This window comes from Thunnus thynnus, chromosome 17 (genome assembly GCF_963924715.1).
Source record: "Thunnus thynnus chromosome 17, fThuThy2.1, whole genome shotgun sequence".
NCBI classification, from domain to species: Eukaryota; Metazoa; Chordata; class Actinopteri; order Scombriformes; family Scombridae; genus Thunnus; species Thunnus thynnus.
Genome location: NC_089533.1, coordinates 11,804,883 through 11,817,816, shown reverse-complemented (window position 1 = coordinate 11,817,816; position 12,934 = coordinate 11,804,883). Strand labels below are relative to the sequence as shown.

The 12,934-nt window shown below is 40.3% G+C and overlaps 1 protein-coding gene across 1 annotated transcript; it reads right to left on the bottom strand.

Moving 5' to 3' along the window:
* Nucleotides 1-1,615: 1,615 nt before the first annotated feature.
* Nucleotides 1,616-12,934, bottom strand: LOC137168605 (myosin heavy chain, fast skeletal muscle-like). Its single transcript, XM_067571296.1, has 40 exons — nt 12,858-12,934; nt 12,552-12,774; nt 12,163-12,306; nt 11,916-12,072; nt 11,776-11,803; nt 11,584-11,695; nt 11,408-11,500; nt 11,264-11,327; nt 11,042-11,140; nt 10,849-10,952; nt 10,615-10,753; nt 10,386-10,504; nt 10,128-10,277; nt 9,878-10,048; nt 9,485-9,791; nt 8,954-9,033; nt 8,778-8,865; nt 8,571-8,688; nt 8,341-8,464; nt 8,106-8,242; nt 7,738-7,993; nt 7,237-7,479; nt 6,949-7,125; nt 6,680-6,829; nt 6,476-6,562; nt 5,984-6,373; nt 5,696-5,822; nt 5,494-5,612; nt 4,645-4,841; nt 4,336-4,519; nt 4,082-4,247; nt 3,779-3,903; nt 3,323-3,631; nt 3,039-3,242; nt 2,813-2,938; nt 2,555-2,725; nt 2,331-2,435; nt 2,143-2,238; nt 1,889-2,020; nt 1,616-1,734 (listed from the first exon to the last, which is right to left on the bottom strand). The coding sequence occupies exons 2-40, from the start codon at nt 12,753-12,755 to the stop codon at nt 1,717-1,719; spliced, it is 5,820 nt and encodes a 1,939-aa protein (XP_067427397.1). The 5' UTR covers nt 12,756-12,774; nt 12,858-12,934; the 3' UTR covers nt 1,616-1,716.

Sequence of the window (12,934 nt, the reverse complement as noted above, 5' to 3'; positions counted from 1 at the left end):
TAGAAGGCCAGGTTTAGTGTTGACCAATGAAATGATCCCTGCCTCCTTGCAAGCATGTTCGCTTTACTTCTTAGAGCGTCCCGTACGGGCGGGAACTCTTTAACTGGGTTCATCGACTCCCGCCCTCCAGGGCTTTATAAAATGTACTTCCCTTGCTTTATGTATGACTTTTGGAATAAAAGAATGGTTCATTTATACACTAGCTCCCGTGATTACTATAGTAGCTGCATACAGTATTATAGTAGCCGCATGGCACAGTGCCCGCCTGTTGGTGTGCTGGAGGAGAAAACGATGTCACCTTCATCATAAACGTTTTTATGGTTACGTTACACTTGTGTGAGAAGGCGAGATGGTCGCTTGAACTTCATTTTTTATATGAAAAATTGAAGTGATAAGCGTTACATGGACCCACAGTTGTAGTTTTACTTCCATTTGGGACCCACAGTTGTAGTTTTAGCAGCTCCTCTATCCGGACTGCTGCTAGTGCAAAGCCACTCACACAGTTAGCTTAGCCTGTTAGCACCTGCTACTGCCGATAGTGTATTCAGACCAAATCAGGCAGAATTAAAATAAATAAATAAATGTTCCCCAAGTTGAGGTTTAAGACAAATGGAGGGAATGAAAGGGCTCTGTTCTACATAAACAAGACTGGTGGTGAGTCTGTGTCCACTGGGAATAATGGTCTTGTTATGATTATGGCTTCAGAGACCTAGGTGCCGATTTACAGATTGTGTACACATGGCGAAATACTTTCTGAGCTTTCACTTATTAAGTCTCAAATTACCACCATTGAAGTATGCATTCTATGTAATGTGTTTTCACTTTATTTTATCTTATGTGTATTAATATTATCGTGGGCATAGTGGGTATTATTTTCCATCTTATGTACATTGACATGTTTTTATGTCCATTTTATGTCTTTTTTGATGTGAAGCGCATGGTGTATGTAATATCTTTTGTTGTAAAGCAATTTGAGCTGCATATTTTGTATGAAAGGTGCTATACAAATAAAGTAATTATTATTATTATTATTATTATTATTATTATTATTATTATTATTATTATTATTATTACATAATGATCAGGTAAGAGACACATTAAACACAATCTGTATCCTTAAATAAAATATTTAACTCTATGTTATGTAGAATGCTGAACATTTTTTGTTAATTGTATGGGGAAAAGTTTAACAAAGTTCATCATCCACTGGTTTGGATAATTGACATGGTAATGGGAATTAATTGTGTCTCGGAAGATTATCTTTGCCTATGCTTTATTTATGTTTAAGTTATGTCTGTTAAATTCTGACTCTGTAAAATGTAAAGGTATTAATCTTCCAAAAAGTGATGCTAAGTAGAGGATAGTCTCATTTTACTGGACATTGCCATGTGGGTATGAATCATGATTATTTCTAGGGAAAGGAAATGTTGATGTTGAGCTGAAAGACCTCCTCATTCAGCCAACTAGGTAAGTGGTGTACTGCCACAAGTTAAACTGATGCAGCTCCACCTACTACTGTGTTGAACACTGTGCGCTCAAGCGTGACTTAAAGAGAAACTACGATTACAATTACAATTTCAAACTAGGGAGTAAATAATACACAGTGAATATAAAATTATGAGGAAAAAAGTTTATTGAATAAATACAGTGTAAGAAGACAATTCAACAACTAGTTCATATTTTATGAACTGTCGAAAGGCGCCAAAAAGATGTCTCTTATTCAGCGGTGTCAGACTAGAAAGAAAACAAGAAAAAAAGTTTTAGCATCTATTCTTATAATAAATAGTGAATAAAAAATGTTATAAAACTATTTAGTGTGTAGATAAAGTTAAATAACCCCATCAAACTAAGGTGCCCACAGAATAATTTTTGTAAAACACGTGGTTACCTTTCCAGCATCACGGCTCTTGGCTCTCAGCTTGTTGACCTGGGACTCAGCAATGTCAGCGCGCTCCTGAGCTTCCTCCAGCTCATGCTGGACCTTCCTGAACCTAGACAAGTGAGTGTTGGCCTGCTCCTCCTGTTAAGGGTTTGGAGTTGAAGTATGTTGTATTTTTTAATATGACATCATATTAGTATGGTTTCTTTCTGTAGTTATTGATTTGTGCTACATTCCTAAATGAAACAAAACATTTGACTCACAGCCTCCTCAGCCTGTCTCTTGTAAGCCTTCACTTTGAGCTGCAGCTTATCAACCAGATCCTGAAGTCTGTTCACATTCTTCTTGTCCTCCTCAGTCTATACAAAAAAAGGAATGTTATTGATGGAGTATAGAAAGAAAATTATGAAATTAAGAAATCAGGATAGTTTTTAGTTAAATCAGAAATTACCTGGTAAGTCAACTCCTTCACTCTCCTCTCATATTTGCGGACTCCTTTAACAGCATCAGCTCCACGTCTCTGTTCGGCTTCAACTTCAGCTTCCAGTTCACGTACCTGTTATGTGATGATACATTGTTTATCAAAACCTTGTAAGGAATTTTAGTAGCGAGAAAGATTTAATTTATTCCACACATTGAAAGTGTGATTAACATCCGAATATATTATGAGCATACCCTTGACTCCAGTTTCTGGAGCTGCTTCTTGCCACCCTTCATGGCAAGGTTCTCAGCCTCATCCAGACGGTGCTGCAGGTCCTTGACTGTGACCTCCAGGTTCTTCTTCATCCTCTCCAGGTGAGCACTGGTGTCCTGCTCCTTCTTCAGCTCCTCAGCCATCATGGCAGCCTGAAATGATAGGCATCAAGCATGAACAAGTATTCGGTGAGGTGAAGTTGAATTCTATAAAAAGAAGACTCATAAACATGAACTCACATCAGTGATAGCCTTTTTGGCTTTCTCCTCAGCATTTCTTGCTTCTTGAACAGTGTCGTCCACTTCACTCTGAACCTGCACAAGGTCAGACTCCAGCTTCTTCTTGGTGTTCAGAAGACTGGTGTTCTGGATATTAAAAAAGTCACATTTAATTTATTCGTAAAACAAAGCTGGTATGTATACATTCTGCATAAAGACATTTTCTTGTGGATAACTGAAGATAAACCTGAGAGTGAAGCAATCCGACACGCTCACTAGCATCGACCAACTCCTGCTCAGCCACTTTGCGTCCTCTCTCTGTCTGCTCCAGAGCAGCTCTCAGCTCCTCAATCTCAGCCACCATCAGGCCATTTCTGCGCTCCACCATGGCAGCCTGCTCCTTCATGTCGTCCTGTCCTCTGACAGCATCATCGAGGTGCAGTTGGGCATCCTGACAACATGTGGAGAAAAAAAGAGTTAACTTTCTTTGCTCTTCAACATTTGTTTATTGAGTGATTAGACAAAGCTCACCTTGAGCTGTCCCTGGACATTCCTCAGTTGTTTCTGGGCCTCAGCAGCCTGCCTGTTGGCATGGCTCAGCTGAATTTCCATCTCATTCAGGTCTCCCTCCATCTTCTTCTTGACTCTCAGGGCATCATTCCTGCTCCTGACCTCAGCATCGAGAGTGCTCTGCATGGAGTCAATCACCCTCTGGCTGTTCCTCTTGATCTGTTCCATCTCTTCGTCCTTTTCTGCAAGCTTCCTGTCAACCTCACCTTTGATCTGGTTAAGCTCAAGCTGAACACGGAGAATCTTGGCTTCCTCATGCTCCAGTGTGCCCTAAAGGAAAAAGTTGAACATGTACCTAAAGGTTACCAGTCTTTCTCAGAAAAATTAAAGAAAAAAATCAAATGAATGCATGCCATTACATACATGCTTTTGTATTTTATCACATAAGTGGTCTAATATTGTAATTTAGACTTTTACCTCTGCTTCCTCCAGTGCTGACTGAATTTCAGACTTCTCAGTCTCCACTGTCTTCTTGGCTTTCTCCAGCTCATGGATGCTCTTTCCGGTCTCACCAATCTGTTCAGTCAGGTCTGAGATCTCCTCTGTAAAACACCAAAAGCCAAAATCAAGTTTAGAGAAACTTAGACTATGCTGTATACATTATATCTAGAAAAAGAGGTTTTAAAATCACAAAACCTCATGACCTACACCTATACAAGTCAAGGAAGAACCCTTACAATCACTATAACAGTTACATTAAATATCGTGGGATTGACATACGCTGCAGGTTCTTGTTCTCTCTCTTCATGGTCTCCAGCTGATCCAGAGCCTCCTCGTAAGAGTTCTTCATCTTGAACAGTTCAGTGCTGAGAGAGCGAGCCTCCTTCTGGGCTCCTTCCAGCTCTGCCTGGCCCTCCTCATGTTTCTGTTTCCATTCTGCAAGGACCTAGAATTATATAGATGAATAACAATGATTAATTACTAAGATAGATTTGTGTTTCACTCAAATCAGTGTGGTTTTGTTTTCCTGTTACCTTATCAAAGTTCCTCTGCTTCTTGTCAAGGTTGGCAGCCAGAGCATTAGCTCTCTCTACATCAATCATGAGGTCTTCCACCTCACCCTGTAGCCTCTGCTTGGTCTTCTCCAAAGAGGCACACTTTGAGTTCACAGCCTCAATGGACTCCTCAGCCTCCTGCAGACGCTGGGCAAGCTTTTTCCTGTAGTGAAGAAGTATTTGTTTACACTTAATTGCATATTGATAGCAAAATATGTGGAATGTTATCTAGAAAAGCAAGCAATTGAATTGATAGCTAATTTTAACTCTGAAAAGGTAGTGACTTACTTGGCCTCCTCCAGCTCCTCAGTGCGCTGGATAGCGTCAGTCTCATATTTGGTTCTCCACTGAGCCACTTCGCTGTTAGCCTTGGACATTCCACGTTGCAACTCAGCTTTAGCCTCTTGCTCCTCCTCAAACTGCTCTCTGAGCAGATCACAGTCATGGCGGGCTGACTGAACAGCATGGGCCAGGGCATTCTTGGCCTGATGAACATGGCAAGAGGCATTTTAATTGATCTATTATGTATACAAATATGATCTAAATCATATGTTTAAATACATAAGTTGTCATGGTGAAACAGGTTGATTGAGTCATTTAGTTTTGGATAATTTACTTTAACATCTATCAGATTCACAATTTAGTGTAGTATGTGGGACTTAAAATCCAGGAATTCAGGTGGAAGGTGCTGGGTGAGGAAGGAGAAACAGGTGTTGGGAGGTGCGTAAGTCATAAAAGACAAGACTGAGGTGTAACACCGCATGAAGAGGATTAGATCCAATTCCCAAAAAAATCCCCTGGTCAGTGAATTGGTAATATGGTGATAACATTCCTAAACAGGCAACCCAACATTCACAGCTACTTTGCAAAGTGATTGGCCAGGTATGGTGTTAGGAAATTGAGCAATATTTGAGTTACTCTCTCAAGCTCTTTGTTTTGCCTTCTAACATGGTCGGACGACATGTTGCACAAACTTTTTTTTTTCTTTCATGTTTAACAACCAGCAGATCTGGTGGGTTAGTAGAGGTGAAGATGGAGAAACAGGTGACTGACTAAATTTGAAAAGGAGGACTCAATTCATCCCTTGTTAAAAGCTAATAATAGTACATAGTATAGTAACATGTAAACTTGTTATACCTTCACTTCCTCCTCAATGTGTCTCTTCAACTCCTCAATTTGCTGAGTGTAAGCCTGCTTGCCCCTGGTCAGCTGGGAAACAAGAGCGTCTTTCTCTTCAAGCTGGCGGGAAGACTCACCTGAATCACAAAATGTAAATGTGTTATTTATCAAAATGATCATTACTGGTTTTTATTACTACTTTTTATCACAAGTGACTCACCATTCTCTGTCTGCAGTCTTGCCCTCTGTGCACTTAGGTCATTCAGCTGGCGCACATTCTCATCATTTTTGGACTTAAGCTCACTCAGCTGGTCCTCAAGAGTTCTGCACATTTTTTCCAAGTTTCCCTAACAAAAACAAAACATGATGTATTTAAAAACATTTACATGAACAAAGCAAATGTTGAGCATTTATCTAAGTTGAAAGCTACTGCTATATTTATCCATTATATGTCATATTTCTAAGCATAATGAAAAGCAAATATTTCAGTTACAAACAAAACACTCACTTTGGATTTAGCAACAGCCTCCATGTTGCTGGAGAGGTCATCAATCTCCATCTTGTACTCGCTCTTCTCCTTCTCAAGCTTCTGTTTGACACGCTGGAGGTTGTCGATCTGCTCTCCCAGCTCTGCAACACTGTCGGCCTGCTTCTTGCGGAGAGCTGCTGCGGTAGCTTCATGCTGCAGGGTTGACTCTTCAAGGTCACGGCGCAGCTTCTGGAACTCAGCCTCACGCTTCTTGTTCATCTCAATCTGAGCGGCTGTTGCTCCACCAGCTTCCTCAAGCCTCTCACTGATCTCCTCAAGTTCCCTGGAGAGGTCAGCCCTCTGCTTCTCCACCTTAGCCCGAGCAGCCCGCTCAGCCTCAATTTCTTCTTCCAGCTCCTCAATACGAGCCTAAGTTTGAGGATAGTAATAACAAGAAGGCTTGTTAACTGGAACGTACTGTAACAAGATGTTTTTCAGTCACTGAGTATAATATTCATGTCAGTTACTAACCTGGAGTTCCTTGATCTTCTTCTGAAGCTGAGCACCAAGAGACTGTTCATCCTCAATCTTGCTGAGCAGCTGGCTGGTCTCAAACTCCTTCCTGGAAGAGGAAAAAAAACAGTTATTGCTGTTATAGTTTTAGTTTTGACTCAGGATCACAGTGTTACATTAAGGCAACAGCTCAATGTAAGGGTTAAAGATGAAAAAGAAAACTTGCTTCTTGATTTTCTCCTCAGATTGCTGCTTGTCATTTTCCAGATCCATTATGGATTCCTGGGCCAGTTTCAGATCTCCCTCAAGCTTCCTCTTGGCTCTCTCAAGGTCCATACGGAGCTTCTTCTCTTGCTCCAGTGATCCCTCAAGCTTTTGAGAAAATATTGTAATGTTGACATAATCAATGTTTTGAATTTTTATCATGGAATGTCAATTCTAACACACAAGCTAACAATACAAACATGTTATCAAAAGTAATGTTTTCTCACATCGTCCACTTGCTGTTCAAGCTTTGTCTTGGACTTGGTCAGAGTGTTGACTTTGTCCTCCTCTGCCTGGAGATCGTCCAGTGTTTGCTGGTGAGCCTCTTGGAGGGCTTTCTTCTCCTTGGTTAACTTGGCAATAGACTCATCTTGAGATGCCATCTCCTCTGTCAGGTTTTTCACCTAAAAGTGTCAGGCAAGGTGCATTATTTCCATCACTTTATATATATGTTTGAAAGCTAACCTTATATACAGTTTTTTTTTTTATAAATGTAGATTTAAACTTATTCCAACCTTGTTTTCAGTTGCATGTTTCTCCTTCTCCACTTTAGCCAAGGTGAGCTCCAAGTCATCAATATCTTTCTTCAGCTCAGAGCATTCATCCTCCAGCTTCCTCTTCTTGCCAGTCAGCTCAGCATTGATTTCCTCTTCATCTTCCAGTCTCTCAGTTGTCTCTTTGAGTTTGGCCTCGAGTTGGATCTTGCTCTTAATCAGACCTTCACACCTTTCCTCAGCATCTGAGAGGTTCTCACATTCCTACAGTATATTTTGAACATACAGTAAGTTAATAAGTTAGTCATTCTCTGAATGTACATGAATATTTTTAGTCTTAATACTAAGGTATAAATATTTTTTATACATATATTCATCAGTATTTGTCAATCTACATGTTTGGTAAGGCACATAGAAGATGAGATGACCAGAAGAGTATGTGGCGTCTTTAAATTTCACCTAGATAACTGAATATGTTAGTGACAACATCCAATTAGTGTAGTGCGGATGTATCCTACTTACAGAAGCCACTTGCAGTTGCAGGTCATTCTTTTCCTGCAGCAGGGAAACCATCTTCTCCTCCAGCTCCTTCTTCTTGGCCAGGGCAGCAGCCAGGTCTGTTTGCATCTTCTCATAGTTCTCTTTCATCTTCATCAGCTCCTTCTCAGTCTCAGCACTCTTCAGAAGAGGCTTGATCTTGAAGTACAGATGCATCCATGGCCAGTTTTTGACATTCATGAATGAACGGACATTGTACTGAATAGTGAAGACAGCATCTCTGGAAAACGAACATAAATAAAGTGTCATTTTTACTGCAACGTGACTTAACAAAAGCAGCTTTATTTATTTCATTGGACAGAACAGTTCAGTGTACTGTATGACAATCCTACCTCCTCTCCATCATCTTAACAAACTCTGTCCTCATAAGGTATCCTCTGCAGAGAGCCTGAGTCATGGTCACCAGACTAGCCAGTTTCTCATCTCTCATCTCCTCCAGTGTACCCAGCAGACCAGCTTTGAAGAACACCTGTGTGGTTGTTTGAAGGAACTCAGTCATCAGCTCAAACTGATACAAAAGGACATATGTATATGACATATCTATTGACATTGTTCATAGAAATTAACCTTAGTGTGCCCAAACTTGTACTGAGTGTGATCCACATCAATGGAGCCTAGCAGCTTCTCTGCAGCTTTCTTGTTGTCAATGAACTGTCCCTCAGGGATGACGCTGGCATTCAATACTTTGTATCTACAAGAGAAAATTATGTTGTTACTTAGAATGACCCCACATCTTGGCCAGCTGTTTCAACTCAGCTGAAATCAACTTGACTTGCTTATATTGAAAATTGCATCACCTCTGCTTGAAGTCACCGTAGAGGATTCTGCTGGGGAAGCCCTTTCTGCAGATTCTGATGCCTTCCAGCACACCGTTACACCTCAGCTGATGGATGACCAAGAAGTTCTCCATAAGACCTGAAAGTTGCAAATTCATATTGTTTGAAATATTTCTTCATATCACCATGTCATATTTAGTGTGCAAAGCTGGGCTATGTGCTTCTTACCTGGGGTCTTTGTTTCATTAGGAATCAGGCAACGGACAAAATGAGGGTGAGTGCTCCTCAAGTTGGTCATCAGCTTGCCCAAATTCTCCTGTGGATCAGCAACACAAGATAAATGGTCAACAGTATTTCAAGATGAGGTTTTTAATTGGTATCCAAAAATATGAAACAATACATACCCTGAAAAGAGCAGACACAGTCTGGAAGGAACCACCCTTCTTCTTTCCAGCCTTTTTGCCACCGCCACTAGCAGCAGCCTCTGTTTTCACAAACATTAAATTTAATCAGTGGCACTAAATAGATAACTTTGTAGAATCTCTTTTCTTCTCTGTGGAAAGACTATGTTTTAAGTAAGTCAAATGCAATGGAATATACTACCACAGAATAGTCATCTGCTTTATACTAGGCCTGAATCAAGTGTAACAGTCACAGTTTTTACCCATCACTACAAACTACTACATGTTGTATGACGTCATAAACTGCCACTGATTAAGCTGCTAATAGCCAATATAAAGAGAGCAATCTCAACCATGTTGTTCACTTTCTTATACAATTAGTAGAAGAAAATAGTTCTGAAAATTGTGGTTAAAAAATTTAAGGTGTTTCTGACACCATGGATAGTTCTGCAGTATATGGGTTTTGCAAGATAATACATATCATCTGTTCTGATACTCATCACTCTGATCACTCTGATCAATCTAATTTCTTACCATCAGCTGCACCGTGGGTTGCATACAGGAAGGCCAGAAGTTTGTTTGAGGCCTTCTGGTAGAGCTGGACAACTGAGTCATTCAGGGGGTCCTTGTTCTTGTCCAACCAGCCAGTGATATTGTAGTCCACCGTACCAGCGTAGTGAACCAGGGAGAAGTGAGCCTCAGGCCTGCCCTTTACAGGTTTTGGCTTCTCAAAGGCCTTGGTCTTGCCAAGATGCTGATCATGCAGCTTGTTCTTGAAACTTGTGTCAGAGGCCTTGGGGAACATGCACTCCTCTTCAAGGATGGAGAAGATGCCCATTGGCTGAGGAAAAAAAAAAAAAATTAAACTGCAGAAACAAACATTTGCACATGAATCAAGAAATCACTTCAACCCAACTTACTACTTACCTTCTCAATAAGCTCAATGCAGGCAGCCAAGTCCATACCGAAGTCAATGAACTCCCAGATAATGCCCTCTTTTTTGTACTCCTCTTGCTCCAGGACAAACATGTGGTGGTTGAAGAACTGTTGCAGTTTCTCATTGGTGAAGTTGATGCAGAGTTGCTCCAAGCTGTTGAACTGTAATTATAGTAATATAATCAGTCATAGAAAAACATTGTTGATGTGATACAACTCAAATGTTCCTCAAATCACTCACATCAAAGATCTCAAATCCAGCGATATCCAACACTCCAATGAAGAACTGTCTTGGCTGCTTTGTGTCCAGCATCTCATTGATACGGATGACCATCCACAAGAACATTTTCTCATAGACAGACTTACACAGAGCACTGACAGCATTGTTGACCTAGAAATAAAAGATTTTAGAATGAGAATTTCTCACAAACATATTTTCATGTGAAAATGCAAATATTGCCCTTTTATTTTTTTAAACATTAAATTTTCTTTATCTTACCTGTGGGACAGTCTGACCTTTGGTCACCATCTCATTTCCGACCTTGACTCTGGGGTAGCACAGAGCTTTCAGCATATCAGCTGAGTTCAGGCCCATGAGGTAGGCGATTTTATCAGCCACTGATGGAAAAACAAACCTTTAGCTTTAACTGGGACATGTTTAGAAATATACAGTATGATATATACAAACCCATAGTAGTGTCCCTACAAGATATCATTATCAGAATTACCTTCAGTGCCCTCAGGTTCAGCCTGCTCCTCACGCTGCTTCTGCTTGAAATGCATGTTGCCATGATGCATCACAGCACCAGTCAGCTTGTAGATGCCCATCTTCTCCTCAGCATTGAAGCCCAAGATGTCAATAGCAGTCTACATTGTACATGAAGCAAAGTTATTGGTATTTGAAACATTTTGCCCAGTTGTCTTAAGCACAAAAGATCCATTTAACTAAAATGTTTTCTTACATCTGTTGCAATGAACTCCTCCACATCATCAATGCTTTTGACAGTGATTTCACCCTGACTGATCATTGGGTAGTCGTAGGGGTTGGTGGTGATCAGAAGAGCCTCTAGAGGAGCACAGTAAAATATGTATTATTGTTTTATGTTGTCTCTGGTATTGTTTCAGTTTCAATTTCAAATTTGCATAGTAACATACCCAGGAGCTCAGGCTTGTGGCCAGTCATCAGCTGATAGAAGATGTGGTAGCTCCTCTCAGCAGACAACTGGAAGGTTACACGCGACTTCTCCAGAAGATCTAAGAAAACCAAATTTAACCAGACACTGTGAGATTACTCTATTACATTTTAATATTATTACTTTATTAAAGCCCAGATTATAGTCCAGATGAATCTGGATTCACACCGTGGTTGAAACTTACATGTTTCAATATCAGCTGAAGCCAGCTTTCCAGTAGAGCCAAAGTGGATTCTGATGAATTTACCCTAGAGAGCCAGATCATTGATAACATCAGTTTTTGTAATTTAGCAACAAAATGTCTTGAGATGTTCCCTGGATTACTTACAAAACGAGAGGAGTTGTCATTCCTCACAGTCTTGGCATTACCATAGGACTCCAGCAGAGGGTTGGCTGCCACAATTTGGTCCTCAAGGGAGCCCTGCAAGAGAGGATTTGAGTTACATAAACATTCAAATTAACTCTCCTCTTAAACTTAAGTTTTATCTTAAACAACCAATTTACCTGCATCTTGCCAGGTGTTGGCTCAGCCTTCTTGGCTCCAATAGCTGCAATTGTTGCAAAGTACTGGATGACACGCTTGGTGTTGACAGTCTTTCCGGCCCCAGATTCTCCTCTGGGGTATAAGAGACACATGTCAAAATTCTGCTTTATCGTCATTATATGATTTAGCATTACAGTTTCTGTTATACTTACGTGATCAGGACAGACTGGTTCTCACGATCTGAAATACAAACGTAAACATTTCACATGAATTCCAGTTTTTTAATTCCTTTAATAAGCTTATGTTTAAGTTTAATTTCTACACATTTTAACTCTGCTAATTTTGACCTTACCTGTGTGCATGAACTGATAGGCATTATCAGAGATGGAGAAGATGTGAGGTGGAGCCTCAATCCTCTTCTTGCCTCTGTATCCTCCCACAACTACAGCATCATACACTGGAAGCCACTTGTAGGGATTCACCACAACGCAAAACAGCCCAGAGTAGGTCTGTAATAACACAAATAGAAAATAAACATAGTGTTAACATTTAGATATGCAGATATAAATGCACATCGCATTAGTAAAGTGGAAACTCACGTAGATCATCCAGGATGCAAAACGCTCTTTGAGGTTATACAACACACAGGGCTCGTTGAGGTGGGTCATCATGGCCATGTCCTCAATTTTATCAAACTTTGGAGGGTTCCTGGGAAAGATTTCATCTTCTTTCACAGTGACTGTCTGAAAAGATACAGTAAAAATACAGTAAAATTTTCTTTACTCAGATTTTATTTTTCAAATTTAGAGTTAATCAGATGGATGTTCTTGTTAACCACCATGTCAATATGAATTTAAAACCACCAAATGTTTTCCTAAGTTTTAAATAAATGTCAAAGGAAAGAATGGCATCCTCCTACATAGAAAGGGTCTTCAATGGAAATAGATGGGAAAATGTTGTTAAAATAGTAAAATAATGAATTGCCTACCTTTCCAGTGGTTGTCTCGACTGTGGCTTTGCCACCCTCTCTCTTTATAAGTTTACCCTTGAGATACATCTCCTCCTTATCAGTCACAAAGAAGGCGGTTTTGGCATCAAATGGAGCAGTTTGTGCTTCAATCCTCTCCTTCTCTGGCTTCCGGAGGTAGATGGCCGCCGGGCCATAGGCCTCCATCTCCGCGTCTGTGCTCATGGTGGCACTTTAGTGGAGACTGAAAAAATAGTGTTAAAATATCAGCATGATGTCATAATGGTGTTGTATCCATCTGATGTTGGAAATTTTGACATCTTTTACCTCAGCTGGTTCCAAAAAATGATGAGTGGTAGAATATCTGGTGGAGTGTCAAGATGCTACAAAAAAGATGATTAAAC

Excerpts from the sequence above, each read along its gene's own strand:
- LOC137168605 (XM_067571296.1), bottom strand. The coding sequence starts at position 12,755 with ATGAGCACAGACGCGGAGATGGAGGCCTATGGCCCGGCGGCCATCTAC. Across the intron at positions 10,505-10,614 it reads TGAACCTGAGGGCACTGAAG|TGGCTGATAAAATCGCCTAC; the intron begins GTAATTCTGATA and ends TTTTTCCATCAG. Across the intron at positions 7,126-7,236 it reads AACATGCAACTGAAAACAAG|GTGAAAAACCTGACAGAGGA; the intron begins GTTGGAATAAGT and ends TGACACTTTTAG.